Source organism: Oenanthe melanoleuca, chromosome 17 (assembly GCF_029582105.1).
Source record: "Oenanthe melanoleuca isolate GR-GAL-2019-014 chromosome 17, OMel1.0, whole genome shotgun sequence".
Lineage (NCBI taxonomy): Eukaryota > Metazoa > Chordata > Aves > Passeriformes > Muscicapidae > Oenanthe > Oenanthe melanoleuca.
In genome coordinates this window covers 9,942,223-9,969,669 of record NC_079350.1, presented here as the reverse complement: position 1 = coordinate 9,969,669, position 27,447 = coordinate 9,942,223, and the positions used below count along the sequence as shown (strand labels likewise).

Below are 27,447 nucleotides of genomic sequence, written 5' to 3'. Positions count from 1 at the left end.
CCCGCCCCGTGCCGGTGCCGCCGCTCCGTGAAGCGCCGCCGCCTCCCGCGCGTCCCCGCCCCGGCGCTCGCTGGCGATGTTCGCGGCGGCGGAGGAGGACGACGCCGATTTCCTGTCCCCGGCCAGCGGGTGAGCGCCGGGGGCGCGGCGGGAGCCCCTCCCCGCCGCCGGGAGGGCGCGGCGGCGCGGGCAGGCCGCGGGGCCGTGGCCCCGGTGAAGGCCCGCAGCGGTGAGGGGCGGGCGGGCCGCCCCCTGTGCAGCGGGCCCGGCGCCGGGCTGTGCTCCTGCGGTGCCCCGGGCGGTGCCCCGCGCCTGTCCCGCCGCGGGAGCGGTGTGGGGACAGCCCGAGGAGGGTCCGGCCCGGTGTGCCCGGGGGTGTCAGGTTTGAGATCCCGCCCGGGGACCCGCCGGAGCCGCTCCGGGGTGGCCAGGGCAGAGAACTCGGTGTTAACATTAAATAGGGTGGGTGGGAGGTCCGTCAGTGCCGCTCTGGGGCTGCTCCCCCGGCGCCGGCTCCTCCCAGGCTGTTGGTTCACCCGCTCGCTTGGATCGTGGCTGTGCGGAGCGCATCCAGGCTTTTGTATCGCTGACTTGTTGCCGCTCCAAGAGCTCGGTGCACTCCCCAACCCCTTCTAAGAGCTTCTCTTTAGCAGCCCTTATAGACTATTCCTCTCTCTTTATAGAAAATTTAGTTATATTTTTGAAGGAAATTCACTGACAGTGGTGTCATCCTGTTTAAATTATTCCCTTGGCCTGTGATACCAGGAATAGGTTGAGTGTAACCGGCCTTGAAGCAGTAATTACAAACAGCAGAAATTACAATGTCTCCTGAAGGAATAACCTCCAGCACTGAACCCTCTGCCCTTAGCTGGGAGAGCTTCTCCCATTTTAAAACTAAATGGGAGTATGTGTTTCCTGGATACTTAAAGAAAACTCCAGGATCTGAATGGTGGTTTCTCTGTCACACATTATTTTGGGTATTGTAAGAATCAGCTATTGTATATGAAGCTAGTTCTGGTCATTGCTTCAAAGTAACTTTTTTTTTTTTGGTGTAGTTTCAGTTCTTATACCTTCAGTCGATTTTTGAGGAAATGAAACACAATTGTACCACTTTCCCAACCCCTTCAGCTACAAATTCTATTCAAAACTAGTTAATTAGCATAAAGCAAATTAATGTGCAGCCCTTTGTTTACTTCTAAAGTGATGGTAAATGCTTTGTATGCGATACAACTTCTAGTTCAGGGGGTTCATTAGGTATAATGCCTGTGTTAAATTAGGTTAAATGGTTTTATTTCCCTTTCTAGAGCCAGATTAGCCTCTCTCTTTGGCCTGGATCAAACAGTCTCAAGCCCGGGAAATGAATTCTTCCAGTTCACTGCACCAAAGCAGCCCAAGAAGGGTCAGGCAGCAGCTGGTGAGTAACTGGGCCTGAGAGTGGGGAACACACTCAGCAGCAAGTGTGTGTGGGAAGAAGCAGGGCCTTTGTAAAGAGCAGCAGAGCAAATAATTCCCTGAGTTTTCCTCAGTGATGCTTTCCACCAGTGCCCTCCTACACCTGGATTTCCAACCAGCCGTGGGTGACTTTGGAATGCACCTTTTAATTTTTTTGTAATTCCTACTGAAGTTATTTTTCCTTGAGGGAAGGAACATGTCCTGGTGGTGCCCCCAGCCAGTGCTGTGCCTCTGACACTGTCCCTGCTCTGTGTCCCCACAGGCCAGGCCCAGAAGGCACCAGTGGCACCAGCAGCCTCAGGAGCCCCCTCGGTGTTGGTGGCCACGGCAGTGCTCGCCTATCGATAGTAAGTGACTTCTGCATGACCTGCTGTGTCCCTGGAGGGGAGATGTTTCTGGGTAAATGGCAAGAGACACTTGTTTTCAGACATATCTGCATGGTAGAAATGCTGTGAGGCAATGGAATTTTCTGCTTAAGAGCAGTTTCAGTTGCTGTGCTGCAGCTCTGGGTGGGGCAGTTCTGAGATAAAGAGCAGGTTGTGGGTTTGGGAGCTGTGTCCTGGCTGCTGGGCTGAGATGTGCACTGCTTCAGGAGGCTCTGGCACATGCTTGTGGTTCTTGCATTTGAGAATTGAGGCATGAGCAGAGTGAGAGCACTAAAACTGTTTGATGCCCTGGGTCTGTGAGAGCAGTTTTCAGCTCACTCCACAATGTGTGCTCTTGCCTGTGGGCGATCAGGAATGTCTCTAAGCTAACCAAAGCTGCCTGACATTTTATGCCTGAGGAAAGGGATCTGAACTCAAGAATTCTGAGTTAGGGACAGTTGTGCAGCTGAATGTCTCCTTTTTTCTTCCAGTACGAACGGGCAGTACTTGAAGCAAGGCAAGTATGGAGCAGCTGTAGTGGGGAACCATGCTGCCAAAGAGGTGAGAGACACTTCCTTCCCTAACTCTGGATGAGATGGTGTTTCTGTGAACTTTCCAGGTGTTTTGCTTTTGATCTTGTTCTCCTGCTGCCTTTCTGCCTCCTGGGTTTTCTTGGGGCTCAGCCATCCACCTTGGTGGCATCTTTCTTTCCTGCAGTCCATGAGTTTGTAAGATCTCTTACAACTTATGCCTGAAATAGTTCACAATGTTTTTGGAAGTAATTTTGGTATTTATTCAGAATGTCTTTGACAACGGGATCACGTATTTGTGCAGGTGGAAAAGGATATAAAGTAAAATTCTGTCCAGCAATACAGAGATGCTTTGCTTAAGTTTTGTTCTTTTGGTGTCAGAGCCGTCTCTCCTTCCCAAGTGTTCCTTGAAGAACACAGAACTGAGGTGCCCAGTAAATTGGCATCTTTGAAAGCTACTTTGAAAATTCTCACCCATCCCTGGTGTTGTTATTTGTGATGTTTCATATCCCTCATTCATGTCTCACTAAGTTGCTTCTGCTTTGGCAAGAACAAAATAAATCTTAGTTTGGTAACTGAGTCAGTGATCTGGGAAGTGTTGAGCTGTGTTGTTCTGGGGCAGCTGAGGAGGACAGGGAGTGCAGAAGGAAGCTGAACCAGCTTTCCTCAGGCTGCCTTTGTGATATCACATCCAGCTGGGAGCAGTCAGCAGGTCCCTCCCAGTTCACCACTGAGCTGTGTCCAGTGCAGGTGCACAAAGAAAAACACATTTCCTTAATAGTTTATGTTTAGTAGAGGCAAATATGTCAATAAATCTCATATCTGTGTTGTTTAGTACTTGGAAAACTCCCTCCAACTCTGTTATGTCAATAGGCTCATGCAAAGATAAAAAATTACACTCACAAACTTCTTTAGGCTGGATATTAGGGAAAATGCCTTTCCCAAAAGGGTGATCAGGGCCTGGCACAGCTGCCCTGGAGGGGTTTAAAAGCCATGTGGATGTAGCACTTGGGGACATGTTCCTTGGCAGTGCTGGGGGAATCATCTTGGATGTGTCTTCCAATCTAAATGACTCTGTGATGGTTTGATGCCATGTGTGGTGAGTTCTATATCTGGAAGGGTTAGTGCACCATCTTTTTCCACTGTAACTGTGAAAAATGTGGAATTAATTAAAGCATGTTGCTTATTATAAAACAATGAATTTGACTTGCTTGGTTGCTGCAGCTAAATAAAACCCTTGAAAATAAACTAGTTTAAATAAGTGCTGTGAAACTGTGTTAAGTATTTTTGCTGTGGTATATTTGACAAATAAATACTGAGTCTTAGGTTCTGCATGTGACAAAGCACCTTAGAATTGAAGACATTTTGAGTTCCTGTTTTTGTTCTTTTTCCTTACCTAATTCCTTGTGGAATCCAGTACAGGATCCTCCTTTACATCAGTCAGCAGCAACAGATCACCTCTGCAAGGATCCACCCAGGCTTCGTGCTCACGGTGAGACTCTGGCCTAGAGAAGCATTTTTTGATCACATCAAACACAAGGTTGGCTCTAAAATCCTCCCTTAAGCCTTGGTTTGTAACCTTTGAGATCAAACATCTGAGTGACAGGGCAGGAGCTGGCCCAGTGTGACTGTTCTCATGTATTGCACAAGAGGCTGTGACAGCTCCCTTTGGCAGAGCACCTCCTCAGGAGATTTCCAAACCAAGGCTCCTGTAGGAGGTAAATTATTACCTGTGCTCACAGAGGTGTTTGGGGGTTGCAGCCCTGTAATGGAGAAAGCCAGCAAAATTCCTTTTGCTGAGAATTTCTAGTTAAGTGTTTGAGAGAGTACAACTGAGTAAGCAGAAGGAAATGACAGCAAGGAAATGTTTTCTCTCAGAAAATTACACTCAGCATTTTCCTGCTGTTGAGAACAATCTGGAGCATTGTGAGCTCTAAAATGGGATTTCTCAGGAAGTTGGTTTCTGACAGTTTTACTGAAAATTGATGTGTTGGTTTACTGTTCTTAGCTTGTCATCAGATGGCATCAAATTTCTTGGTGTGAGAGGTAGAAATTTCACTCCAAAATAATGCAATTTCTGTCCCAGCTTAGACCTTGCTCTCTAGTTTTATAAGCACATTCTTGAAAATTAATGGGTTGTACAGTCAATTCTAATGACATGGGTGTAGAAGTGAGGAAGAAGTGACTTCTCCATTTGATTCTGGAAGCATAAATACAATGAAGTATGAAATGTAAATTACTTACACTTAAAAACTCTCAGTATGTATTAAAGAACCAGGCTTCAAGGAAGTTTCTGAAAGGTTTCACCTTCTTGGGTGAACTGCAGCATCTAGGAAGAACTTAATATTTCCTCACATATTTGAGTTATAATAATTCTTCCATGATAATGAGCACATAAATAAAAACTAATTCTGAGCTTGGGCAGTAAAACAGGAGGGTTCTCCCTGCTTAATTTTGGTAGCTCTTATTTTAAGCTTCTTTTGGATGTGGGTTTTTAAGTTCATTTATTGCCTAAGCTAGAACTGATTTCCTCTCCCACAGGTTCAGCCCAACAATTACAGCACCTTCTATGATGATCAGAGGCAAAACTGGTCCATCATGTTTGAGTCAGAAAAGGCAGCAGTGGATTTCAGTAAGCAGGTAACTGCTCCCTCTGGGCCAGGCAGCTCTTGATGGCTGGCTTACAGCAAGGGCAAATCAAGTTTTATTTTCACTGGAGTTCAGCTTTGAGTGTCTGCATAACTGTGATGGAGACAGATCTGAGAGCAGCCTGCCCTGAGTTGTGTTCATTAAACAAATCTCTTCAAGGCAGGGAGCCTGTTGCTTCTCAAGGTTCTCAAGTACTGCATATCAGTGGTTCTGTAGGGCAGAGATGTTTAATCAGCTGCATTCAGCACAAGGAGACTTGGAATTCTAGTGTGGGCTTAATCAGTACAGCAAGGAATGCATCAGATCCATGAGTGGGACTCTCCATGAAAGGCCAGAGACACTGCCAGGCTTTCCCTCTGCAGGTGTGCATTGCCAAATGCAACAGCTGCCCAGCCCTGGACTCAGTCCTGTGCCAGGATCTCCTGCTGGGAGAAGGGCAGGGAGTGGAAGGAGGAGACTCCCTGGAGGTTGCCTACACGGGATGGCTGTTCCAGAACAATGGCCTTGGACAGGTAAAAACATTTGTCACCTCTTAGTGCTGGGTGGGACAGTCCCTGGCAGGAGCCTGCACATCCAGCATGGTACTGGTGTTGATGTTAAAGGTATACTTTGGGCATTTATGGCACTCCAGGTGGAGTCATATGTATTGCTTATAGAATATTAAGGGATTCTGGCATATTACAAAAAATTCCCTCACTGAAAGGGTTGTTGCTGCCCAGGGCAGCAATGGAGTGACATCCCTGGAAGTGTTCAAAAACCATCTGGATGTGGTGCTTGAGACATGGTTTGGTGGTGAACAGGGCAGTGCTGGGGGAATGGTTGGACTTGGTAATCTTAGAGGGCTTTTCCAACCTTAATGTTTCTATCATTCCATTGCTGTTCAGGGGGAGGTGATTGAAATGCTTTTAAACTTGAGGGCACTCTCCCACATGAATATTTAATGTTATGTTTTGCATTACCCAGTCCTGTCATAAATAGGTCTGAAGTCTGAGTCTGCATTACCATTCACTTCATGGAATTGTACTTCAGGAAATGGGCTGAAGCTCTGTCTTATGGCTGAGAATTAATTGTGGTAGCAATGGGATGGGAAATAGCATTTAACCAGAGGTTCTAGGAGTTTATGGAATGTGTAAAGCAGCATTCAGAATCTTGAAACAGTTGGGAAATCCATGTATTTAGTGTTCTTGTTCAACTCCCCAGGTGTTTGACTCTAATGTAAACAAAGACAAGCTGCTGCGGCTGAAGCTGGGATCTGGAAAGGTCATCAAGGTACAGCTCCTGCCTCTTTCATTATAATATTATAATTATTCAATTATATAATCGAAAATATAATCTATTATTCCTTTTATGTAATAAATATATAGTTAAATGTAGTTAATATTATAATTGTTCAATAATAATGTTATTATTATTCTGTTATAATAATTGAAGTCTCAGAGCTTTGAATTACTGCAGATCTTGTTCAGGATTCATACATGCTCTTTCTGTTTCATTTATTAGCAAACACTGTGGCTCACTCAAGCTTTGCACAATAGAGCCCAGTCTCCTTTTCAGTATCAGTGTTAGACAGGAGTTGTCCTCTTGGGTAAAAAGAAAACTGCCTGGAGCAGGAGCTGGTGTTTTATTGTCTTTGTTTTTCTGGAAGTCACTTAATCCATTCCCTTGTTCTTGGGGAACCCTGTTTCTAAAGGAAACAATTTTTCATCCAGGTGTTGTGATATTCCCTTATGTTATCCCATAAAATTGGGGTTTGAGTCAGAGATGCTTTTGTTCAGGTCACTTCCATGACCTGAGTAATTCATGTATGACCTGTATAATTCATGTATACAAGTTGTCTTTATTGAAGATGTGCTATTTGTCTGTTTGTTTTATCCTTTATCTTACTCATTTTGCCTGGCTGTTAGAGCCATCTTGTGCAGTTTGCATTGTTCTGACTTCATATCCCTCATTACAACTATTTTCTTTGGTTGCTTTGTAAATCCAACCAGAGCAATTCAGATCTCTTTGGAGTCCAGTTCTTCCCCAGAATTCTGAGTGAGATCTTCACTGTGTGGTGGAGCTGCATCTTTATTCTTAAGTTAACACTGGAATTTACAATTTGCTATCAGGATTTTTGGCTAGTCAGAGGTTTTGGCTGCAAATAAATAAACAAGATTTTGCAAGAATCTCTCTGTATGTGTTTTGGAACCTTTGCCTGAAGCTGTCTTATTTGGGGTGAATAATGTCACTGATCCAACTGTTGCTTTCTCTTCCATTGCCTGTGCAAACCAAAGGGCTGGGAAGAAGGAATGGTGGGCATGAAGAAAGGAGGGCGAAGGTTCCTCATCATTCCTCCAGCCTGGGCCTATGGGGCTCAGGGTGTGGCTGGTCGTGTCCCTCCAGACTCCACTCTGGTGTTTGAGGTGGAAATCAGGAGGGTGAGTGTCTCCTGCCAAGTGTTTGTTTCCATCTGTTTTGTGACTGCAAGGGAGGAACCTGCTGTTAGTGTGAGAACTCCAGCTCAGGAACTGTTAGAAACCTCAGCAGGATGTGTATCTTTAATTCAAACAAACAAACAAACCCAAACCAGAACCCTAAACCCAGAAAATCCCTCAAGGCTGTTTGTCTTTTCTAACTGTCTTGGGATCTTTTAGTTGTGTTATTTGTGAGTCACTTGGGAAAACAAAATACTGTGGGAGGAATGAGAGCTTCTCCAGCTCTGAATCAGTTGGCTGCTTTTCCTTGAAGTGCAGGAACTCCACAGGCAGTAGCATCACAAATAAATCAATGAAACTTTTTTTTTTTTTCATGTTTTTTAAGGTAAAGCTGGCAAAGGAGTGCTCTGGCTCAGATGGGCTGAGTGTCAGTTCAAGGGACTCCCCTGCACCTTCTCCAGTTCCCAGCTCAGATGGCTTCTCCTCAGACACAGGTTTAGTGCCTCCCTCCAGCATCCCTCCAAAGCCTGGGTAAGAAGCAGCATGGCTTAACCAACTTTCTGTAAAGGCTGGTGGTGCCCATCAGCACAGTGCTGCCCTGACACATCATTTGGCAAATGTGGGGCCTCTGTGCCAGCTCAGTGCCCTCCATGTGGCAGAGCAGTGCTTGCTGGAATTTTCTGCTTGAGTGCTGACTTCCAGACTAAAGCAATTGGAATGGGCTCCAGCGAAGGGAGTCATTGCTCTCCAGCATTCCTGAGTGGGATTGAGCTGTGTGGGTGCTGTTCTGACAGCTGTCATCATTGTTGGCAGTTTGGACCTTCTCAGTCTCCACAGCTCCCTGAAGAGAGGGTGTAGGCAGGTGGGGTTGGCTTCTTTTCCCAGGTAACAAGACTGGGGAGAGGAAATCACCTCTAAGTTACTCCAGGAGAGGTTTACAGTGGATATTAGGAAAACCTTCACTGACAGGCATTGGCACAGGCTGCCCAGGGTGGAGTTACATCCCTGGAGGTGTTCAAAGAATGCAAATGTGGCACTTGGGGATGGGGTTTAGTGCTGAACATGCTGGGGCTGGGTTAGTGGTTGGTGACTCAACCTTAGATATATTTTCCAACCTTAACAATTCTCTGTTGTGTTCCTTAAATTAAATGGATCAGTCACCCTTTTTAGGTAGGCCAAGTAAGTGCTGCCATAAGTAGTTTGTTATTGGACTTGGTTAAACTCATTTATACCAGAATGTGGTTGTTAAAGCATTCAACAAAATTATCTTTCTATAGTCAGCTGTTCACTGGGCCCTAGTGGTGTCCTGAACATAACTACAGATAACACTGCAAAGAGTGTTCCAGAAGTACAAGCTAAAAGAAATGCTCATGATATGAGAAAACAGCTTTCCTAGGGAGAGGTGTGTTTAACAGTATTTATCAATCCAGAGTGTTGCTCCTGAACTCCTCCTGGTTAATCTCCACACCTGTTTGGCTTTGCAGGGAGCCAGCTGTTCGGGCCAAGTCCAGCTCCATCAGTGAGCAGCTTGCAGTAAGTACTGGCTTTTCCTAATTTGGAGCTTGACTAGAGAACTTTATTTTCACCTTAAGCATTGGGTGCTGCTGAAGATAAAGTGAGCATCATGCAAGACACTGGAATGTTCACCTCACAGCAGCTTAGGGCCCTATTTTTGAAGGAATTAATGGTTGGACTCAATGATAAACCACAACTTAAAGGTCTTTTTCAACCTTAATCATTCTGGGATTACCAGGACCTAAGGAACTCCAGCCCCAGTTCCTACTCTTAAATGCAAAGTGACTCTGAGCTTGGGGATGTTCACAAGGTTGGTTGTCTTTTGAGATAAATTGACAAATTTAAAATAGATAACAAAGGAATTAGGACATTCAGGATAAGTTTGTAGAGCTGCATGAGAAGACTTTTGTGCCTCCAGACAGAAAAAGCTGCTAAGCAGCTTCCTGAACCCACATATTTTCTTGTTGGTATAGATTTCTCTCTGTAGTGACAGCACTGTTATCCCAGAAATAGGATATATAAAACAAGCCAGATTAACATCCCTGGTGCTACCTTGTGTGCCTGAAGAGTAGTTTTTCCCACAGTTATTGAAAAATTCAGTCAAAATTCTGTGGGAGATGTAGAAGTGTTTGTAATACCTCAAAAACCTGGGCTGAGACAAGGGGAGAGTAATTAAATGTTTCTTTTAGAACCCAGATGTAGCAAAGGCAAAGCTGATTTCTCGGATGGCCAAAATGGGACAGCCCATGCTGCCTTTCCTTGCAGGGACAGCAGGGAGTCAGCTGGACTCCAGTGACTCAGAAATAGAGGTACCAGTCACAGCAGTGTGACTCTTTTACTCCTTTTCCTACTCTGGGGGTTGCTTCAAGTGGGGTCTGTAGCAGTGCTCTGCCCTTGTCCAGGGAAATCTGCTCTGGTTCTGGGACAGGAACCCACTTGGGTTGCTGGGGTAACACCTTGTCTCAGGTGACCTTGGGCTCAGGTGTTGGCTTGTTCTTTGGTGTTTCTTGTAACATGCAGGAATGTTTTTAGGATCCCAATACTCTGAGAGGGACAACACAGCCAGTGGCTCCAAGCAGACCCTCCCAGCCAGCTCAGGCAGTGCTGCCCACAGTGTCCACACAAGGTAATGTGCTGGGGAGCTGCTGCACTCCCATGCCACTCCTTGAGGGCTGTGGGAGCACAGGATTCCTTCCAGCAACTGAAATATGAACTGAGAGCTTCTGATAAGGCTTGCTGATCCATGAGCCACCAATCATGGAGCACAGGACAATCCTTGGAGTGTTTCTTCATTCTGGTCTTGTGCTTGAGGAAGAGGAGCCAGCATGGCTGAGCTGTCCTGTCACTGGGCACTGAGATTTGTAGGCCATGGGATCTGTAAATGCAATGTTCCAGATCCTTTCCCAGTGAACAGTACATTTAGGAATGATGGAAATCCTGGAGAAGGGCAGCATGAGGCTCTGCAGGGCTGGCTGTGTCTCCCCATGATGGAATGGTCACATCAGCTGCTGGTCAGCTGAGCAGCCTTCAGAGTCATGCCTTGTGTCAGTAAACTTCAGAGCTGTCTCTGTTGGATTGAAAAGAGGTTGTTTAAATGGAGCTAGAAGTGGGATTTCTGTGAAAGGTTGCTCTTTTCTTGACCTATTACCACTTTTGCTTGACTGGATTTAATTTTCACAAGGTTGCAGGCAAGCTTTTGTTAAACTTTTGTCTGTTAGTGATTTGTTTTTTGGTTGTTCTGTTTTTTGGGGTTTTTTTTGCCATTTCAGACTAGATGAATTAAATTCTTTCGAGCTGCTTTATAGCATGCTGAATTTATTTCTTCCTTTCTAGTACCTCAAGCATCTGGTGCTGCATCTTCAGTATCTTCTGCTGCTTTAATTCCTGCAACCATCCAACCCCATTCAGCTCTGCCTGGAGGAGCACAGGGCTTTCAGGTACCACAGTGAAATCAAGGAGAGTATTGGCACTTCTGTCCTTTCTCCTGAGTCTTCTCCATTATTGGGAGCAAGGACTTTAAAATAAGGATGAGAATTCCAGGCTGTTTCCTGTGACTCTTAGGCATTCTCAGGTTTTCATCATATGCCCCTTAAAATTTATTCTAAAAGAGCTAATTTTATGTTTTATGATGGGTTCTTAAAGTAAGGATGAACCAGGCTTTGTTAATACCTGGTTTTGTAGTGGATACAATAAAAACTTCCAAATTCTGCAGCAATGAGCAGTAGAGTTGCAATCAAGTTGTGTTGTGCTTTTTGAGCCCTTTTTAGGAAATAAACTTGTGTTCATATTAACATGACTTAGGTTAAAATTAACATAACTTCAGAGGGAGGTGTTCACATGCTGATCTGACTCTCACAAATATAGGGTGACATAGTTTTGTTGAAATTTGAGTGAAGGTTGAAACTAACTAACCCTCAAAAGAAGAGCATTATTTTCCTTTCACAATGACTGTTGTGTATTTTGACTTTTCAGCTCCTTAATTCTTGGATTTTTTTTCTTTCCAAACATCCTCCTTGCTCTTGGGCTTAAAAAAAATATGAAACTGAGGACATGGGGAGATAGCAAAATGCATTCTAACCTATTGAACTTGTCCTTCAAGGCATATCCAGGAGTGCCATTTGCTTACCCCCAAACTGCTGCATCTGCCTCTCAACTCCAGCCTGTGGGGCAGATGTATCCTGCTCCTTACCAAGGTATGTTTGAAAAGTTTCTCAGAGGGCTGCAGCTCCTGCACTAAACAGTTTGTGATGATGATTTATAGCTGTGCTGTTTCACAGATGTTTATTTTTTAATAGCAAATAGGGGCAAATACTTCCCAAGAAATACCCATCTCTTTCTTACTCTAAAGAGCTTTGTGCAATGTGAAAGGGGCTGGAATTTCTGTGTCTTCCTAAAACTGGGTATTACTAAAGGAATTTGGTAGATGGTGCTTCCAGTTGTAAATAAAACTAATAGTAACCAGTTCCAACCAGCCAGGGAAAAAATTGAGCTGTAAAAGGCAAAACCTAGGAAGGACCAAAGGCATTTAAGGAACCATTTAAGTCATCCCAGTTGGTGAAGTCTTGAGTGTAGCTGAGCCTTTCTTGGAGCCTGTGTTTTCAGTGCAGTTTCAGAAGCTGACCTTCACTGCTGTGGTTTGATTGTGCCTCTGGTGTATCTGGGGGCTTTGCTCTTGTTGAGCTGAGCTGTCACATGGCTCAAGAATTTCCTGTACTCAAACCTGCCTGTTGAGATTATTTGGGAAATATCCACATTATTTGTTTTCCAAATACCACATCACTTTTATTTCTGGGCAGAGAGTGAATTTCCTGCTGTCAGGCTGCATGCTACCCAGCTTTTGCTGTGTCTTTGTGCAGGTTATTTCCCCTTGTCACTGTAAATCTCTGTCCTTTCCCTTCAAGCACCTGGAGATGTCACTTCCTTTTTGATGACAGAAGCTCGGCAGCACAACACTGAAATCCGACTGGCTGTGAGCAAAGTGGTGGATAAAATGGATCACCTGGCTGCCAAGGTATGGCTGCTCAGGACATTTCTGCTCTCCAGGTGTGCTGAGAGCAGTTGGCTCTATCTAAAGCCTGCATTATGTGATTCAGTAAATGAGTAAAATCCCAATATTATCACACCTTCAAGTGGCAGCAGTTCAGTTGCTGTGAAAAAAGCAAAGCTGAGGCTTGGGGAAATGTACTGTTTTACTGTCTTGAATATCATGTGATGCATTGTTTGGAGGGATTCCTTCCCTCTGGGAGGTGTCACACTTGATTCAGTGCCTACTCCCTGCAGCTGAGCAGAAGGGACAGTGAAATTCCTCTTTGCACATATCTAACTCTCACCTGCACCCATAAATTCATTTCAGATGGCTTAAGCATGGTTTATCCCTGCAGGTGGAGGAGCTGAAGAAGCAAAGCAGTGCTAACAGCTCCCTGCTGCCTGGCATCTCCTCTGTCACTATGGAAGCCTCCATGATCATGAGCAACATCCAGCGCATCATCCAGGTGAGCATCACCTGCCAGCCTGCTGTCCCTCACTGAGCTGGGGCTCAGTGTCACCTAAAGAGAGCCAAGTCCATCCACCCATGGCTTCTGGCTCTGCATGGCCACAATGAGGATGAGACTTACAGTGATTTCCATCCCTCTTTCCTCCTCCAAAAGGCTCTTCTCAGCATTTTGGAGTTTGGGTATTCTGTGAGTCAGAGTTGTGGGTATTTCATAGGCCTTGACAAAAGGTTCATGTGGGAGAAGTTCAGCTTCTCAAAGCATTATGGATTTAACCCCAGTCTCCAGCAGAACAATTTCACAGCTGAAGTATCACATTGTAAAAACCACCTGCTTCTGCTATTCACTACTAAATTTTATGCTTTGAAGCCTTTCCAAGCAGCAGTCTTAAAAACCTGGAGTTTGTGGGTAAAAAAGCCAACCAGACACAATATTTTCTAGAATGGGATTTGGCAGCCACGTTCCTGTGCCAGGATTCTGCTAAATGTGGCACAGTGCCTTCCTGGGCTGTTACCACAGAAGGGATGAGCATCACCACTGTCCTGCATCTGTACAAAACAAGGGTTTAGGAAATGCTGCAAGGAAATCTGAGCAAGCTGAATATTGATGCTGAGCTGTGCTTTAGGAGAATGAGAGACTGAAGCAGGAGATATTTGAGAAGAGCAGTCGGATTGAGGAGCAGAATGAGAAGATCAGTGAGTTGATTGAACGCAACCAGAGGTAAGGGCTGGAAGCCTCACTGCATTTCCAGACTCTCCAGTGTATACTTGGGCATAACTGGGGGTGTTTGTTAGGAGACAGCCATACTCTGATATTTTAAATTTTTTTTTAAGGTATTAGAAATGTGGGATTCCTCTCACCCCTTCTCTGCAGGGCTTGTCCCCAAAACTCTGATTTACAGTAAACATGAATGTCTAAAATGGGAACAAAATCCCTCATGTTGTCTGTGAGCATGCTTGCCCTGCTTCTGGGAGTTGCTTTATTTTTGCTGGCTTTTTAGTGAGGTGAAGAACTTGTAGGGGATGTGGTGCCCTTTGTGAAGTTCAGCTGATAGTAAGTTATCAAAACTCTTGGAACTTGAGACAATTTCAGAGAGGTGAAGCACTTATCCCAGCTGATAAAATCCCTGCTCTACCTGGCACAGCCCTCCCACCCCTCTGAGATCAGCCTCTCAGTGCAGCACATCCTGCAAAATTGTCTGGCATCATGAATTCAGCAGAACTTCTGTGCTTTGGAATGTCACCTTTTCTGTCTGAGCCCTTGGCTCCAAGCCCTGTTTCCAGGAATGCCCACAGAGTCTCCTGTTCACAGGTATGTGGAGCAGAGTAACCTGCTGATGGAGCAGAGGAACCACTCCCTGCAGACAACAAATGAGAACACACAGGCAAGAGTGTTGCATGCAGAGCAGGAGAAGGTAATGGTGGCATGAACAAAGCCAGGGTTGTTGCATTAAAACAAGCCTTGTTAGTCAAGGCAGTTTTCTTAGAAGGCAACTGCAGTTCTGAACTTTGTTTTGAGAAAAAAATTGGATGTTTTGGTGGCTTTCATGACCAAAGTATCACAGAAGATGTAATCATTTCATGCAGTCATAACTTTAATATTCTTATCTTGTAGCAAAGTGTCTGATTTATTATTAACTGTGTAGGCATGTGGCCAATGTGTTGAGGAATTGTGTATCACAGGGCTTTTGAGTTGGAAATACTTCAGTTATTTAGTTGCACTGATAGTTCCAGAAGTGTTTTATTCCTCCTATAGAACTGACATAGAGTGAATGTAGATACAAGAAAAATTATTTCCTGCTGGAGTTTCTGCATTGCACTTTTGTGCTTGTTTTAATGCTAATCAGAGCTGTTTGTTTCTCCCAGTAACACACTGTGCTTTTATGACAGGAGCTGTTGGGAAGTAGCTTTTAAACCAGTTGCATTTATGCATGGCTGCATATCCTGAACCATCCCTAGGCCAGCCTAGCCCAGGAGTGCTGCTCTGGCTCTGCCACTGCATGGTGCCTGCTCTGCTTTCTCAAGCACTACCTTCTTAAATTACACCAAGTTCAGTCTTGCTCTGTGCTCTCCTGCTGAGTTCTCTCTCCAGTTCAAAAGTGAGGTGCCAAATGCATCCTCTGTGTGAGAGCCATAACTTGGTGCACCTAAAGCTGACCAGACCTGCAGCTTTCCAAAGAGGGGTAAAGAGCAGAGCAGGGAGCAGCTGATAGTGCTGAGAGCAGACAGGAAGGGGTTTGCTTTCCCACCCCCAGCCCAGGCTGCACACCCACAATATGTAGGAGTGTGAGAGATTCTAACCAGGAGTGAGTCAGACTGAGATAATAAATGAAATTTCTTTCTCAGTGAAGACAGCATCCTGCTGGTACAATAAAACTTGGGAAGGAATCTCTTTTGGAAGTATAAGATCCTCAGGAGTCTTTTGTGCCTCATTTTCAGCAGGACCCCAGTGAGTGAGCAGTCACTGCCTAGGGATGGTGTGACATGAACAGGCTTCAGGCCAGTGCAGGAAAGCCCTGACTTGCACTGGGATGTTTCCCCTGGTTCTGTGGGAGTATTGACTGGAAAGATGAAGGCTGATATTCCTTCCTGTGCCCTTTATCTACCCAGCTTGCCCTGGAACTGCAGTCACTGAATCTCCAGGGACAGGCAGAACAGGGAGGAGGGCTGGAAGCTGTTTTATCCATTACACACAGATAGGCACTCACCATTTATTTGGCTGGACACAGGATCACTGAGGTGCTGCTAACTCACTGCTTTTGGGTTATGGATCTTTGGCCCTGGCAGAGCAAGTCACAGCTTCAGGTGAAGGTTTTGGGAGCCATAAGTAATTCCCCACCTCTGCAGTGCAGGTCACAGCCAGGACTGCTCCCACCTGTGATGTGTGACATACCCTAAGGGTACCTTCAGTGTCTTCCTTTTCACAACAGGCTCCACTCCCTTTTTCTGTCTAAGCTGTTACAGTTCTTGGAGTAATTTAAAGGCTTCTCTGGCATGCCTTGGGCTCCTGTTATGAAGCATTGTGCTTTTCTGCTGATGAATGCCTCTGCCTTTCAAGTTGTGTTCTTAACCCTTCCTGTTTCCTGTTGCTGCTTTCTCTTCCCAGCACATGCTGCCAGTGGATCGGGGCTGGGACCAGGTGAGGCAGTGTCTGCTGACTGTGTAGGTGGTAGATGGTTGTGCCCTAGGTAGTGCCAGCCCAGCTTCCTCTTGAGCTAGAAACTGATTGGCATGACAAGAATTGTCTCAGAGCTTGAATGAGCACAGATCCTTCACTGGGAAAAGGGATTTAGTCTCCCCACAGGCCCCTCTTTCTTGGGGAGCCCTTTCCAAGAATTCTCTCACATTGCTGCTTGTCCCTCTCCCCATGGGAGAACAGGATCACTGTCAGAGCAGGTACAGGTCACCCAGGATTCCTGGTGCCTGAAAGCTGGAGCTGAGCTGTGGACATGAAGCATCCTCTGTAGAAACTTCTGTCTAGTAACCCTTCCTGCCATAGGGCTTCCTAATTTTGTTTTATTTGCCATTAAAGACAAAGAGCAGAGTTAAAATAACTTTTAGATGACTTTAGCTGTGCCATGGGGTTTGATTTCAGAGTGCCAGGAGTCAGTGTAGCAGTGGGACATTTATGGAAGCACAAGAGGAAAGCAGATCTGGTTTTGGCCACTCTGAAATGCTGCCTTCCCTTGAAATGAGTGGTGTGGTATCCCAGCCCTCCAGGTCAGCACATCCTCATCATCACCATAGTTGGAACAATTTTGCTCCCAGCTTTTCTGTGCCAGAAGGTGTTGGTCTTCATGTGGAGGGAATTCTCTTAGAGGGATAAAGCAGAGAGCAAATCCAGTTCTCCTGACCTTACCTGTTAGAAGAATGTGAAAAATCTGTTGGCAATCCCAAACTAGGCAGAGCTGTGGAAGCTGTTCAGGGATTCCCTGTGCAAATTCTGTCTTTGCAGAGCATCCTCTGAGGTTTGTGTGTCACTCAGCAAGATTGGGAATGGGACTTTGTGTCTGTCTTGATGCCTTGAGCCCTTCCTAACATTGTTTACAAGTTGTCTAACAATCTGTGCTAGTGCCTGGCTTTAGGTGAATCACTGGCTCTCAGAATCCTAAATCTAAACAGGTCCCCTGAGAACTGTGCTGGGAAGTGCCAGCCTTGCCCTTGGCAGCTGAGGTGACCTCATGCTGTGTGCTCTGGGGACAAGGTGCTCTCTTGGCTGGGACCAGCCTGTGTTTTAAGTGGCTCTTCAGTGATGTGTAAGTTTATAGGAGACAATTAGATGTTGGAGCCCAGGCTTTTTACTTAAATAGATGTTTTCATAGCCTGAAAACTGAGCAGAGGCACCAGGCACTGGTAGCAGCCTCACACACACTTAACCTTTTCAGGAAAACTCACTGGGTTGAACTGATGTGGTGATGAGGTTGTTGGTGGCCTCGTGGACAAAACTGACATGGCAAAAAAGTCATTGTTACCTCCTCAGTGTGGACATGTCTTCCCTGATAAGGCCCCAGCCCTTTTCCAGCTCTTCCTGAGGGAACAGTTCTGCTGCTTTCTCACAAATCCCATTTTCCCCCTCCCTTTTCCCTGCTCCATTTTCTGCTCCAGGCCAAAGTTGCAGAGGAGCTGGCAGCTGCCACAGCCCAGGTGTCCCAGCTGCAGCTGGAGCTCACTGCCCACCAGAAGAAGGAGATGGAGCTGAGGAAGCAGCTCTGCTGTGCTGTGCAGGATGCAGAGAGACAGGAGGCACAGCTCAACAAGCTGCAGGCACAGGTGGCAGGTGAGGCTGCTCCTGCCTGTCCCTGAGCTCCTCTTTTCTTTTATAAGGTTTTTTCTGTCTTCTGGGGTATCTTCTGCTTTCACTAGGATCAGTCACAGGGGATGGAAGAAGGATGTAGATGCACTGAAATATCTGAGGGATGTGCATCCTTGTCACCACTGAAGACAGTGGGATGACTCAACAAACAAAATTCCTGCTGTTATAGGGATGCCTTTTGTAGAACAATATCTTGGCTTTTCTGTCCAACATCCTATAGAGCAGCCAGAAATGTTCCAGTGGATGGAAAGTTGAGATAAACCCGAGGTGTTGATTTATTCCTCTGTGGTGGGCACTGCTGTGGTCCCACCCTGAATCCTGGGGTCACTTCTGTTCTCCACATGACAAAAAGGACATTGAGGGGCTGGAGCAATTCCAGAGAAGGGAAGGGGCTGGAGCCCCAGGAGAGCCTCAGGGAGCTGGGAAGGGGCTCAGCCTGGAGAAAAGGAGGCTCAGGGGGAATTTGTGGCTCTGCACAACTCCCTGACAGGAGGGGACAGTCAGGGGGGTCAGGCCCTGCTCCCAGGAACAGGGACAGGAGGAGAGGGAGTGGCCTCAGGCTGGGCCAGTGGGAATTTAGGTTGGATTAGGTTGGATATTAGGAAAAGTGTCTTCACAGAAATGATTGCAAAGCATTGGAACAGGCTGCTCTTAATAAATTCTAGTCACTGCAGGCACAAGCAGAGTTGTTGACTGCACTGTGCAGGAGACCCTGTTCCTCCCCATCAGCCCCCAAAATGTGCTCCCCTGCAATGGGGGTTGCACCCAAGCTCACAGGGAATGTGGGGGTTTGTTTGCAGAGCTGCAAGAAGCCTCTCAGGACACTGAGAGCAGGTTCAAGGCTGAGAAGCAGAGCCGAAAGCAGCTGGACATGAAGATGGCAGCACTGGAGGAGGAGCTGGCAGACCTGAGGGTGGAAAAGGAGACTCTGGAGAGGGTATGGCCAGGGCAGCAACAGATTCACTTGTTTACTCAAGGCTAACCAAAAGTTCTTGCTTTTAAATACATAAGTTAAGTAAATCTTGACTCATCTACAGGCTGGTGGATCCTTTGTGCTCATATGGGATTTTATTTCTTTAATTAATGTCTTACCCAGTAATGTGTCAGTCTTCCTTACCTCAGAGACAACCTCAGCTTGGTTTCAGTGGTGGAGAGCCTCCTTCTGCCTCCTTCTGAGGGAGAAAAGCTGCTCTGGTGCAGTCTGGCCTGTTCTATGTCATGTTTTGCACTGCAGAATCTTGCAGAGAGGAAGAAGAAATCCCTCTCAGAGAGAGCTCAGGCAGAGGAGGAGATGGAGGAGACGCGCAGGTCGTACCAGCAGGAGCTGGACAAGCTCCGGCAGCTCCTGAAAAGGGCCAGGACCTCGACTGACCAGGCAGCAGCAGAGCAGGTGGGGCTCAGGGGGGCTGCTGCTCCAGGCCTGGAGGCTTCTGGGGCCTTCAGGTAGGAAATAATGTGAACATGCTCAGGTAGGGGAAGAATGAAAGCGTTACCTGCTTTGGGTTAGTGTCAAACTGAGGAAAGGAGAAGCACCAAATTGAGATTGCAGTAGAGAGAAGAATATGGGACTTGTGAGGAGTGAAAGGTTGTTGAGAAATATGCCAGGAGGTCTGAAATCTGAGCCAGATGTCCTGGCCAGCCTGGGGGTTTGTGGCTGGAGCTGAAGTGAGAGGTGTGGGTAGGAGCTGGTGGCAGCCACTGGGCTGCACCCTGTCTGTGGGTGTCACCTTGTGCATGGGGGGTGTGTGTGTGTGTGTTCCTGATGGTGTCTCTTGTGCCATGGGCAGCTGTCAGTGCTCCAGGCAGAGCTGGAGTCCCAGTGTGAAGCCAAATGTGAGCGTGCCCTGGCCTCAGCCAAGGAGCAGCACGCCCGGCAGTGCCAGGAGCTGTGTGAGCAGAGGGACTCCCTGCAGCACCAGGTGGCCCAGCTGGAAGAGAAGGTAAAGGCTGTTCTTTGTTCCTCTAATGGGGACTGAATACCAGCAGCTGTAACCAACAGTCTTCTCCCACCTGGAGAAGTGGGAGCTTGACTTTCTAATTTCCTGCCTGTTATGGAGTTTGATCTCAGCCATCTGCAACAGTTTTCTGTTGGGTTGGTGGGTTTATGGAGGAGGGAGAGCCAAGCTACTGATAGTGCTGAACTACAGCAACAGCTGCAGCTTCCACTTCTCTGCACTGTCCTGATGGCTGTGGGTGACACTGCCAGGGGCTGAACCTGCTCTGGTTCTTGTGTTTCAGCTCACAGCTCTCAAACACTCAAAAAAAGCAGAGGAGCAGAAGTTGTCTGAGGTTCAGCAACGTTTGGAGGAACTGGAGCCTATCCAGGAGAAGGTAAAGGAATAACACAGCAGCTGGAACTGGAGAGCAGGGAACACCAGCCTCAGGCTCATCCAGAATAATGAGGAGGGAGTTCCAGAATATGATAGGGAAGGGATAATTTCATGTGGTTTCCAGCAAACCAGGACAGGCCCAATAATGAGACCCAGCCTTCTTTTCACTGGGATCTCAGTGATGCTGCACCCACCTATTCCTGGTGGCACTTGAGGAGCTGATGGCACAATTGTGACTCTCCCAAGGCTGGCTTGGGTGTCCTTATTTGGTGCCATTGCTTTCAGCCAAGTCTTCTGTGACATGCTTAAAACTCCACTGAGAGTTAGTGCCTCACTAAAAGCCTGCCCAAGGCACCCCTGGAGGTGAGGTGAGGTGAGGAGCAGCCCTGAGGGGGTTCCCATTTCCCTTGGCAGTACTCAGCCCTGCAGGCAGATGTGCTGCTGCTGAGGGCTCGCTACGAGGAACGGATCCGACACCTGCAGGAGGACCAGGATGGATCTTCCCCTGCAGACTTCACTGAGCAGGTGAGCTGACTCTGCAGTACTTCTCCTTCCTGAAAGGATTACCTGGAATTACTTCTCTCTGAACTGACATAAAAAGGAAAAATATCATTTTTTCCACAGAGCACTGTGTTTGTAGTAACAGTCCACAAAGGAAGAAAGGATGGGATCTTATCCTAGAATCATGGTCACACAGAATGGTTTGGGTTGGAAGGGACCTTAAAGTTCATCATTTCCACCCCCTCCATGGCAGGGACACCTCCCACTGTCCCAGGCTGCTCCAGCCCCAGTGTCCAGCCTGGCCTTGGGCACTGCCAGGGATCCAGGGGCAGCCACAGCTGCTCTGGGCACCTGTGCCAGCCCTGCCCACCCTGCCAGGGAACAATTCCTGCCCAATATCCCATCCAGCCCTGCCCTCTGGCAGTGGGAGCCATTCCCTTTGTCCTGGCCCTCCATTCCTTGTAAACAGCCTCACTCCATCTTTCTGCTGCCCACTTTGTTGCCTGTTTTTTGTTGTTAACTCTACATTTGAGATTTAGATTTAAAAACTAAAGAAAGAAAGAGATGCCATTCTGCCTTGGCTTTGTGCAGCCTGCCTCACTTTGGGGGATAAGTTTGGGTCATACAGAGTGGTTCTGAGTTAAGGTGGCCTGATTTGGTGAGGATTTCTGGTTTGGAAAGTAAATTTTGTGTGTGTGTTTGGATTTATTGTGCCTGATGTTGAGTGCAGTGCTTCACATGCTAATGAATTGTATCTCTGTTTCCTGTCATGCTCTTTTGCAGGTAAAGAAGACCATGAATGGTGTATTTCAGTCTCTTCGGGGTGAATTTGAGCTGGATGAGATGTACAGTGGCAGGACAGTCCTGGGGCTTGTCATGAACACTATCAAGGTATGACACTGGTGAGAGAAGAGAAGAGAGCCTTGGGCTAAAACCTCCAGTCTGTACTGCAGACTGGAATAACTGAAGGAGAATTAGTTGTGGGTGGCAGAGCAGCCTGGGAGGAGGAGGTGGTGCAGGGATCTGAGGTGGTTTGTTTCTGGGGTATAACCTGTGTTCTCTCTACTCCCTTTTCCAGACTGTGACACTGCAGCTGCTCAACAAACAGCAGGAGAAAGCAGAACATGGCAGTGAAAATGAGGAATCTGGCACAGGAGCAGGGAAACAGGACGGATCACCTGGAGCAAAGACTGAGCACAAAGAGCCCCTGCAGCACAGCCCAGCACAGAGCACTGCACCCCCAGCTGATCCTGGGGAAGTGACCAGAGGCTCCCTGGAGTCTGAGCAGGAAGGCCAGGCTGCTCCTCACCCTGCCAGCCCCAGAGCTCCTGAGGAGAAGCAGGAGAGCCAGAGCAGGGGGGTGGCAGAAGAAGAAAAAGTTCAGGAGGAGCATCTCCCTGTCCCTGGGCTGCAGCAGGGGCTGGACACTGCTGCCATTGGCACAGCTGGCCCAGAGCAGGCTCCCTCTGCAGTGTCTGTGCAGGCAGAAGCTGCAGAACCTTCTGTTGCAGGAGCCCAGGCAGGAGAGGTGGATGAGGCAGTGCTTCCAGCACATCCAGCTGAGGAGCAGAAGGAAGAGGAGGCTGTGGGAGGTTTAGAGCCTCCTCCCTTAAACGGGGAGGAAGGGAGTGGCACAGACCCGTGGGATGGAGCTGGCTCAGAGCAGGAACCTGCCTCAGTGTCCAGCAGAGCAGAGCCAGCCTCAGCTGTGCTGGGAGGAACTCCAGGAGCACAGGAACTGGGCTCCAGCCCCAGGCACACAGATTCCAGGTGAGGGGCTGTGCTGGGTGCCAGGGTCAGCTGGGCTGGGGCAGCAGCAGGCCCAGGGGCTGGTCCAGGTGTGTCCCTGATGCAGGGCTGCACAGGCTGGGGCTGCAGCCAGGACCTGGCACAGACCAGGCTGCCCAGGTACACTGCACTGGGAGCAGCCCAGAGTGGCCTGGTGTCTGCTAGAGGCAGTGGAGAACATTCCCAGGGGAGTGTGCAGTTCCTGGGCAGTGATCCTGCTGCCTGCCAGCTCCCAGAATTGCCCTGCACTGCTGAACAGTGCCTGCCACAAAGGTTTCCCTCAGTGACAAAGCTTTGCCATCTCTCAGTAACAGAACTTATAAAAGCAAATCCCATCCTCTGAGTGCTCATTCTTTATTTCCTTGCAGCCTTTTTGAGGATGACAACTTCTTTGAAACAGCATCTCCTAAACCACTGAAGCCTCAGGTTCTCTCTGAAGAGGAGGATGAGGAGGAAGTGGTAAGTATTTGGGTGTTTGGGACTTTGCTGTGATTGAGGCACAGTCTGTGGTTTGTAAAATCCTCTGTGTGGCAGTGGGGGCCTGGCTGAGCTCAGAGTTCCCCATCCATTCCCTGTGTAAATCAGGAGTGTCTGGGGTTGGTGACTGAGCTGGGAGGGGCTGGCTTGGCTGAGGGAGTGGTGACAGATTCCTGCTGGCATGAAATCAGTGGGACCTGCCAGGTTAATTGAAGGGTTTTAGTGTTTGGCCCCTCTCCAAACCCTTTTAGCCTGTAAGCTGCTCCTGGAATCATGAAAACCACAGAATCTTTAAGGTTGGAAAAGACCTTTAAGATGATCAAGTCCAGCCATCCATGTAGCATCATTTACCATTGCACCATGTCCTCAAATATCACATCCACCCTTTTTTGAACACTCCAGGGATGGTGACTCCACTCTGCCCTGAGCAGCCTGTGCCAATGCTTTACATTCCTTTCCATCAAGAATTCTTTCCTGCTATCGAATCTAAACCATCACATGAGAAATAAAAACTTGGGTAATGAGGCTTCTAGTTCCTCCAAGCTGGCAGAGCAGTTTGTGGTTATAAATGGCAGGAAGTGCTGGGGCTGACAGTTTCCCCTGGTGCCCTGCAGAGCATGAAGGGGCGTCCCCCCCCCGCGCCGCTCTTCGCTGACGATGATGATGATGAGCTGGACTGGCTGGGATGAAGATGTGCCTGCTGAGCCTCCTCTGGCCATGGCCTCTCCCTGTGCTCTGAGCCCTGGGTGAGCTGCACACGTGGGACATTGGGAATGACCAGGGACTTCCCAGCTCCTGTCCTGCAGATGGATGGGGGCTGCACCAGGGGGCTCCTCTGCACTGCTGGGGGCTCAGCCCCTTCACTCTGAGCTGCCAAATGCTCTGGGGCTGGGCTGAGTGCAGGAGCCACCCACTGTCCCCCTCCCCTGAGCCCTGGATTCTTTAACCTCAAACTTTATGCAAATAGGAACTTGGTGAAGAGCTTCAGCAGAGCAAGTCTGCCAGGACTCTGCAGTTTAAAAATCAGACTAAAATCTCCTTCCCCAGTGATGAACTCCTTGGAATATTTTTCTTAGTCCTCAGGGTGTCTCCCAGGGACCCTGCACCCTCTCCCCACTGTGTCTGAGCCATGTGCCACTGGAGGTTCCCCCAGGAATCCCAGTCAGGTGTTTCTGTGAGTCCCTGGCTCTGCACAAGCAGTCTGGGGAGCCCTGGGGGCTGAGGTGGGCACTGAGCTGTGGCACAGGGGGTGCTGCCCCTTGGAGCTCAAGCAGGGCCTGAGCAGCTGTGATGGGTGCAAGGAGCCCATCCCTGCCGTGTTAGTCACTCACAGGCAGCTCCTCTCCTGTGCCCAGAGCTGAGGTGGATTTTGCTGGGCTGTGTTTCTCTGTGGGAGCAGCAGCACAGCTCTGGGATGTGCTGCATGTTTGGGAAATCCTTCCCCACAGCCCAGCCCCTCTCCCGTGCCTTTGGCTCTGCTGCTGTTAAAATGTGACCATCCCAGCACCAGTTACACTGGAGAGAGGGGTGGGACACAAGGCCCAGGCTGGGCTGGGCACTTTGGGGTCACCCTGCACTCCAAGGGGACCAGGAGGGGAAAGGAGTGAGGACAGAGCTGGGCAAACAGCCCAGGGCTCTTACAGCACTTTTATATTCCACTCATGGGCTCTAGCACAACTTCACCCCAGAAGTCTTTAAAATAAACCCCTTCATAAATTGAAAGGACTGTTAAAATAATTCTACTAATTCTATGGTTTAGTTTCTACACCTGCCTTTACAGTTTGTGACTGGAGTTTGACCTGTGTCCCCCTACAGGTGATTTATTGGGAGGAAAGCCCCCAAAGAGCAGGGGGTGTTGCTGTTGGGGTTGGCTGGTCCCTGTGCCCCACCCTCAGTGCTCCAGCTGGGGCAGAGACCAAAGCCTGTGACAGCCACCCTGCTGCCAGGGAGGGTGACCTGAGCTGGGCCTTCCTGGGCATCACTCAGTGCTGATTATGAGGGTGTTTGAAACTGGATTTTCTGGGGATGAGTGTCAGTGCCCTGATGTGGCCCCTGGCCCCGTCCATCAGTGATCATTGTTCATACTAACAAGTTCCACTTCTTGTTCCCTATTAAAAATAGGTACCCTGAGGGATTTGCATTTCACTTCTTGGAAAATAAAGTGCAATTAAACCTGTATTTTTTTTTTTTTGCTTGAAGTGAATTTACTTTAGTCTGGCTTTAGTCACCTGAAAACCGACTTAGCTCTGACTTAAATAGGGAATAATTTGATTTTGAAGCTGTTCTTGTGTGTTCTTGTTGAAGCCCTCTCCTGGGCTAGGAGAGAAGGTCCCTCTGTGCTGTGGCTCCTTGGGCTCTCACACTGGACTGTGCTGGTGGGAGAAGCTGCAGCACAAGGAACTGTGATGGTCACAGAGGGCACTTGCCTGGTTCCCCTCAGATTTTAGGGGAGGGGATCTTGGGATTCTCCAGGGGTTTGCAGCACCCAGTCCCTCCTGAGCTGCTCTGGGGCTGCAGCAAGGTTCAGCTGCACTGTGCTGGGAGCCTGGGGTGCAAGAGTTGAATTGAAACTTGTTTCCCCCCTTCAGGTACCACAACCCCTTCCCTACCTTAGCAACTCCCCTTGCCCCTGCTCCATCCTGGGCTCAGCCCTGCCTGCCGAGGCTCAAGGACTCGCAGAAAAACACCCGGACGCGGTGCTGGGCCCGTGGCTGGTTTAATGCCTCGTGTCTCAGGGGCTGAGCCCGTCCCCGGCTGCCTCCTCCCTCTGCGGGCACCGCGCCGGGCTCTCCTCCCGGGAAGGGGCTGAGTCTCCTTGGAGCAGCTTCGCCCGCAGTGCGGGACCCTTCCCGTCCCTCTCGGCTCGTCCCGGCTGCAGGGGGGCTGCACGGGGCACAGCCGGGGCAGTGATCCGGGGAATGCTGCTGGGGAATGCTCCGGGGAAATGCTCCGGTCCCGGTGCCCGCCCCAGGCTGCGCTCCCGCCGAGCTGAGCCGGGCTCGTTCGGGACGGAGCGTGAGCACAGCCAGGCCCCGGGGCGAGGGAAGCGCTGCAATCAGTTAATTGTTAAAGAGTGACGGCCGGGGGCTGTGGTGCGGGGCAGCCGAGCGTCCTGCGGGCCCAGGGCTGGATCCAGGCAGGCGCTGAGCCCTGGCCATGGCTCTGCCCACCGAGGTGTCCACGGCCCGAGAGGTCCCTGACCCATCACCGGCTGCATCCAGCGGGCTGGGGCTCGGGACGGGACGGGAGCCCCCCGCAGCCATTCGGACCTACTTGAGGAACACGAGCAGGAAGAAGGTGGAGACGATGAGCACGAGGATGCCGGCGGCGAAGCCGAGGCGCAGGTTCTCCATGGAGGCCGGCGGGGGCTGCGTGTCCAGCAGCAGCCCCAGCACGAAGCCGTGCGGGGCCTCGGGGCCGCAGGGGGACACGGAGCTGCTCACGGCGAACACGGGGCCGTGGGACGGGCACAGCGCGGGGCCCGGCGGGGCGCGGCCGCCGCTCTCCCGCCGCTGCTCGCCCGGCTCCGCTGAGGCCGGGCCCGGCTCGGGCAGCAGCGTCACCGTCCTGCAGAAGGGGCAGCTGACGAAGGGCGCGGCGGCGGCGCGGCACACGAGGCGGCGGAGGCAGCGCTGGCACAGCGAGTGGCGGCAGGGCAGCTGCTGCGGGCCGCCCCCCGCTCCCCAGTACGCCTCGTAGCAGATGCCGCACTCGCGGCCCGGCTCCGGCCCCGCTGCCATCGCGCTCCGCGGGCGCCGCCCGGCCCCGGCGCTTTTGAAGGCGAGGGGCGGCGATGGCCGAGCCCGGGGAGGGGAGAGGGGCCGGGGCAGCCGCCCCCCCTGAACTTCAGCCCGGCCCCGGGTGCCCGGCGGGCGCTGGAGCGGCACAGGAACGCTCCACCTCCGCCGAGAGCTGCCGCCCCTGAAACACCTGCTGCTCTTTCGCTTTTCCCTTTCCAACCCATCGTATTCTTCATACTTCCCAAGCACAATTCCTGTCACTGTTAACGTCCTTTAGGAGCAGCCGAGCGGTGGGTACAGCAGCCCCATTCCCCACCAGCCCTGGGTGTGTTTGTCACCCCCTGTTCGTGCAGGAGGTGGCCCTGGCCCCCGGCACGGCCACCTCGGGGTTCCAGGCACGGACAGGGAGTTTTGTGCTGAGCACAGGGCGGCTGCAGCCCCGACTGCCCGGCACTGCTGGGGCTCGATGGGATCGAAAGGTGCTTTTTAAAATTATTTCACTTTTTCCCGCAATCTCAGAAAGTGCCCAGACTCCTGGGAGATGCTCCAGCTGTTCTGTCTGGCCGTGGCTGAGCGGGGTTGGTTGTTTGTCCCCTCAGCTGATGAAGGGCAGCCCGGCCCTGCCCCGCTCCGGGAAGCGCTGCCACCTCCGCACGGGCATGTCCCCGAGCGGACCTTGCCCTGAGCTCCTGTCACCCATCACCGCCCCCAGCACGGCCCGGGCTCGCCGCACGGATGGAGGGGGCGGTGGGGATGGAGGGGGGGTGCAGCAGCGCTGCTGCCGGCCGGGTGTCGGGACAGCCCTCGGGACCCTCCGGCCGGACCCGTGGGGTCCCCGATGGACCCTGACTGCCCCGGGGGAAGGGCGCAGGGGGGGCTCCT

General features: G+C 49.7%; 2 protein-coding genes across 3 annotated transcripts; one reads left to right on the top strand and one right to left on the bottom strand.

Moving 5' to 3' along the window:
* Positions 1-25,003, top strand: FKBP15 (FKBP prolyl isomerase family member 15). 2 transcript variants are annotated; one of them, XM_056504787.1, is made up of 29 exons: positions 1-129; positions 1,305-1,414; positions 1,715-1,799; positions 2,309-2,378; positions 3,765-3,839; positions 4,889-4,987; positions 5,359-5,508; positions 6,197-6,265; positions 7,270-7,413; positions 7,796-7,941; positions 8,895-8,943; positions 9,615-9,734; positions 9,958-10,051; positions 10,759-10,862; positions 11,525-11,618; positions 12,327-12,436; positions 12,807-12,917; positions 13,543-13,637; positions 14,229-14,331; positions 17,522-17,693; positions 18,530-18,666; positions 18,964-19,119; positions 19,517-19,669; positions 19,968-20,060; positions 20,474-20,584; positions 21,344-21,451; positions 21,639-22,330; positions 22,717-22,807; positions 23,440-25,003. In XM_056504787.1, the coding sequence occupies exons 1-29, from the start codon at positions 77-79 to the stop codon at positions 23,512-23,514; spliced, it is 3,669 nt and encodes a 1,222-aa protein (XP_056360762.1). In that variant the 5' UTR covers positions 1-76; the 3' UTR covers positions 23,515-25,003. The 2 variants fall into 2 exon arrangements, with proteins under 2 accessions (XP_056360762.1, XP_056360763.1); XM_056504788.1 differs by lacking the exons at positions 1-129; positions 1,305-1,414 and having other exon boundaries at positions 1,722-1,799; positions 3,770-3,839.
* A 1,091-nt stretch (positions 25,004-26,094) lies between these two features.
* On the bottom strand, positions 26,095-26,565 carry RNF183 (ring finger protein 183). Its single transcript, XM_056505473.1, has one exon. It carries the CDS (start codon positions 26,563-26,565, stop codon positions 26,095-26,097), a length of 471 nt encoding a protein of 156 aa, XP_056361448.1.
* Between the last annotated feature and the right edge of the window lie 882 nt (positions 26,566-27,447).

Excerpts from the sequence above, each read along its gene's own strand:
- FKBP15 (XM_056504787.1), top strand. The coding sequence starts at position 77 with ATGTTCGCGGCGGCGGAGGAGGACGACGCCGATTTCCTGTCCCCGGCC. Across the intron at positions 3,840-4,888 it reads ACCCAGGCTTCGTGCTCACG|GTTCAGCCCAACAATTACAG; the intron begins GTGAGACTCTGG and ends CCTCTCCCACAG. Across the intron at positions 7,942-8,894 it reads AGCATCCCTCCAAAGCCTGG|GGAGCCAGCTGTTCGGGCCA; the intron begins GTAAGAAGCAGC and ends TTGGCTTTGCAG.
- RNF183 (XM_056505473.1), bottom strand. The coding sequence starts at position 26,565 with ATGGCAGCGGGGCCGGAGCCGGGCCGCGAGTGCGGCATCTGCTACGAG.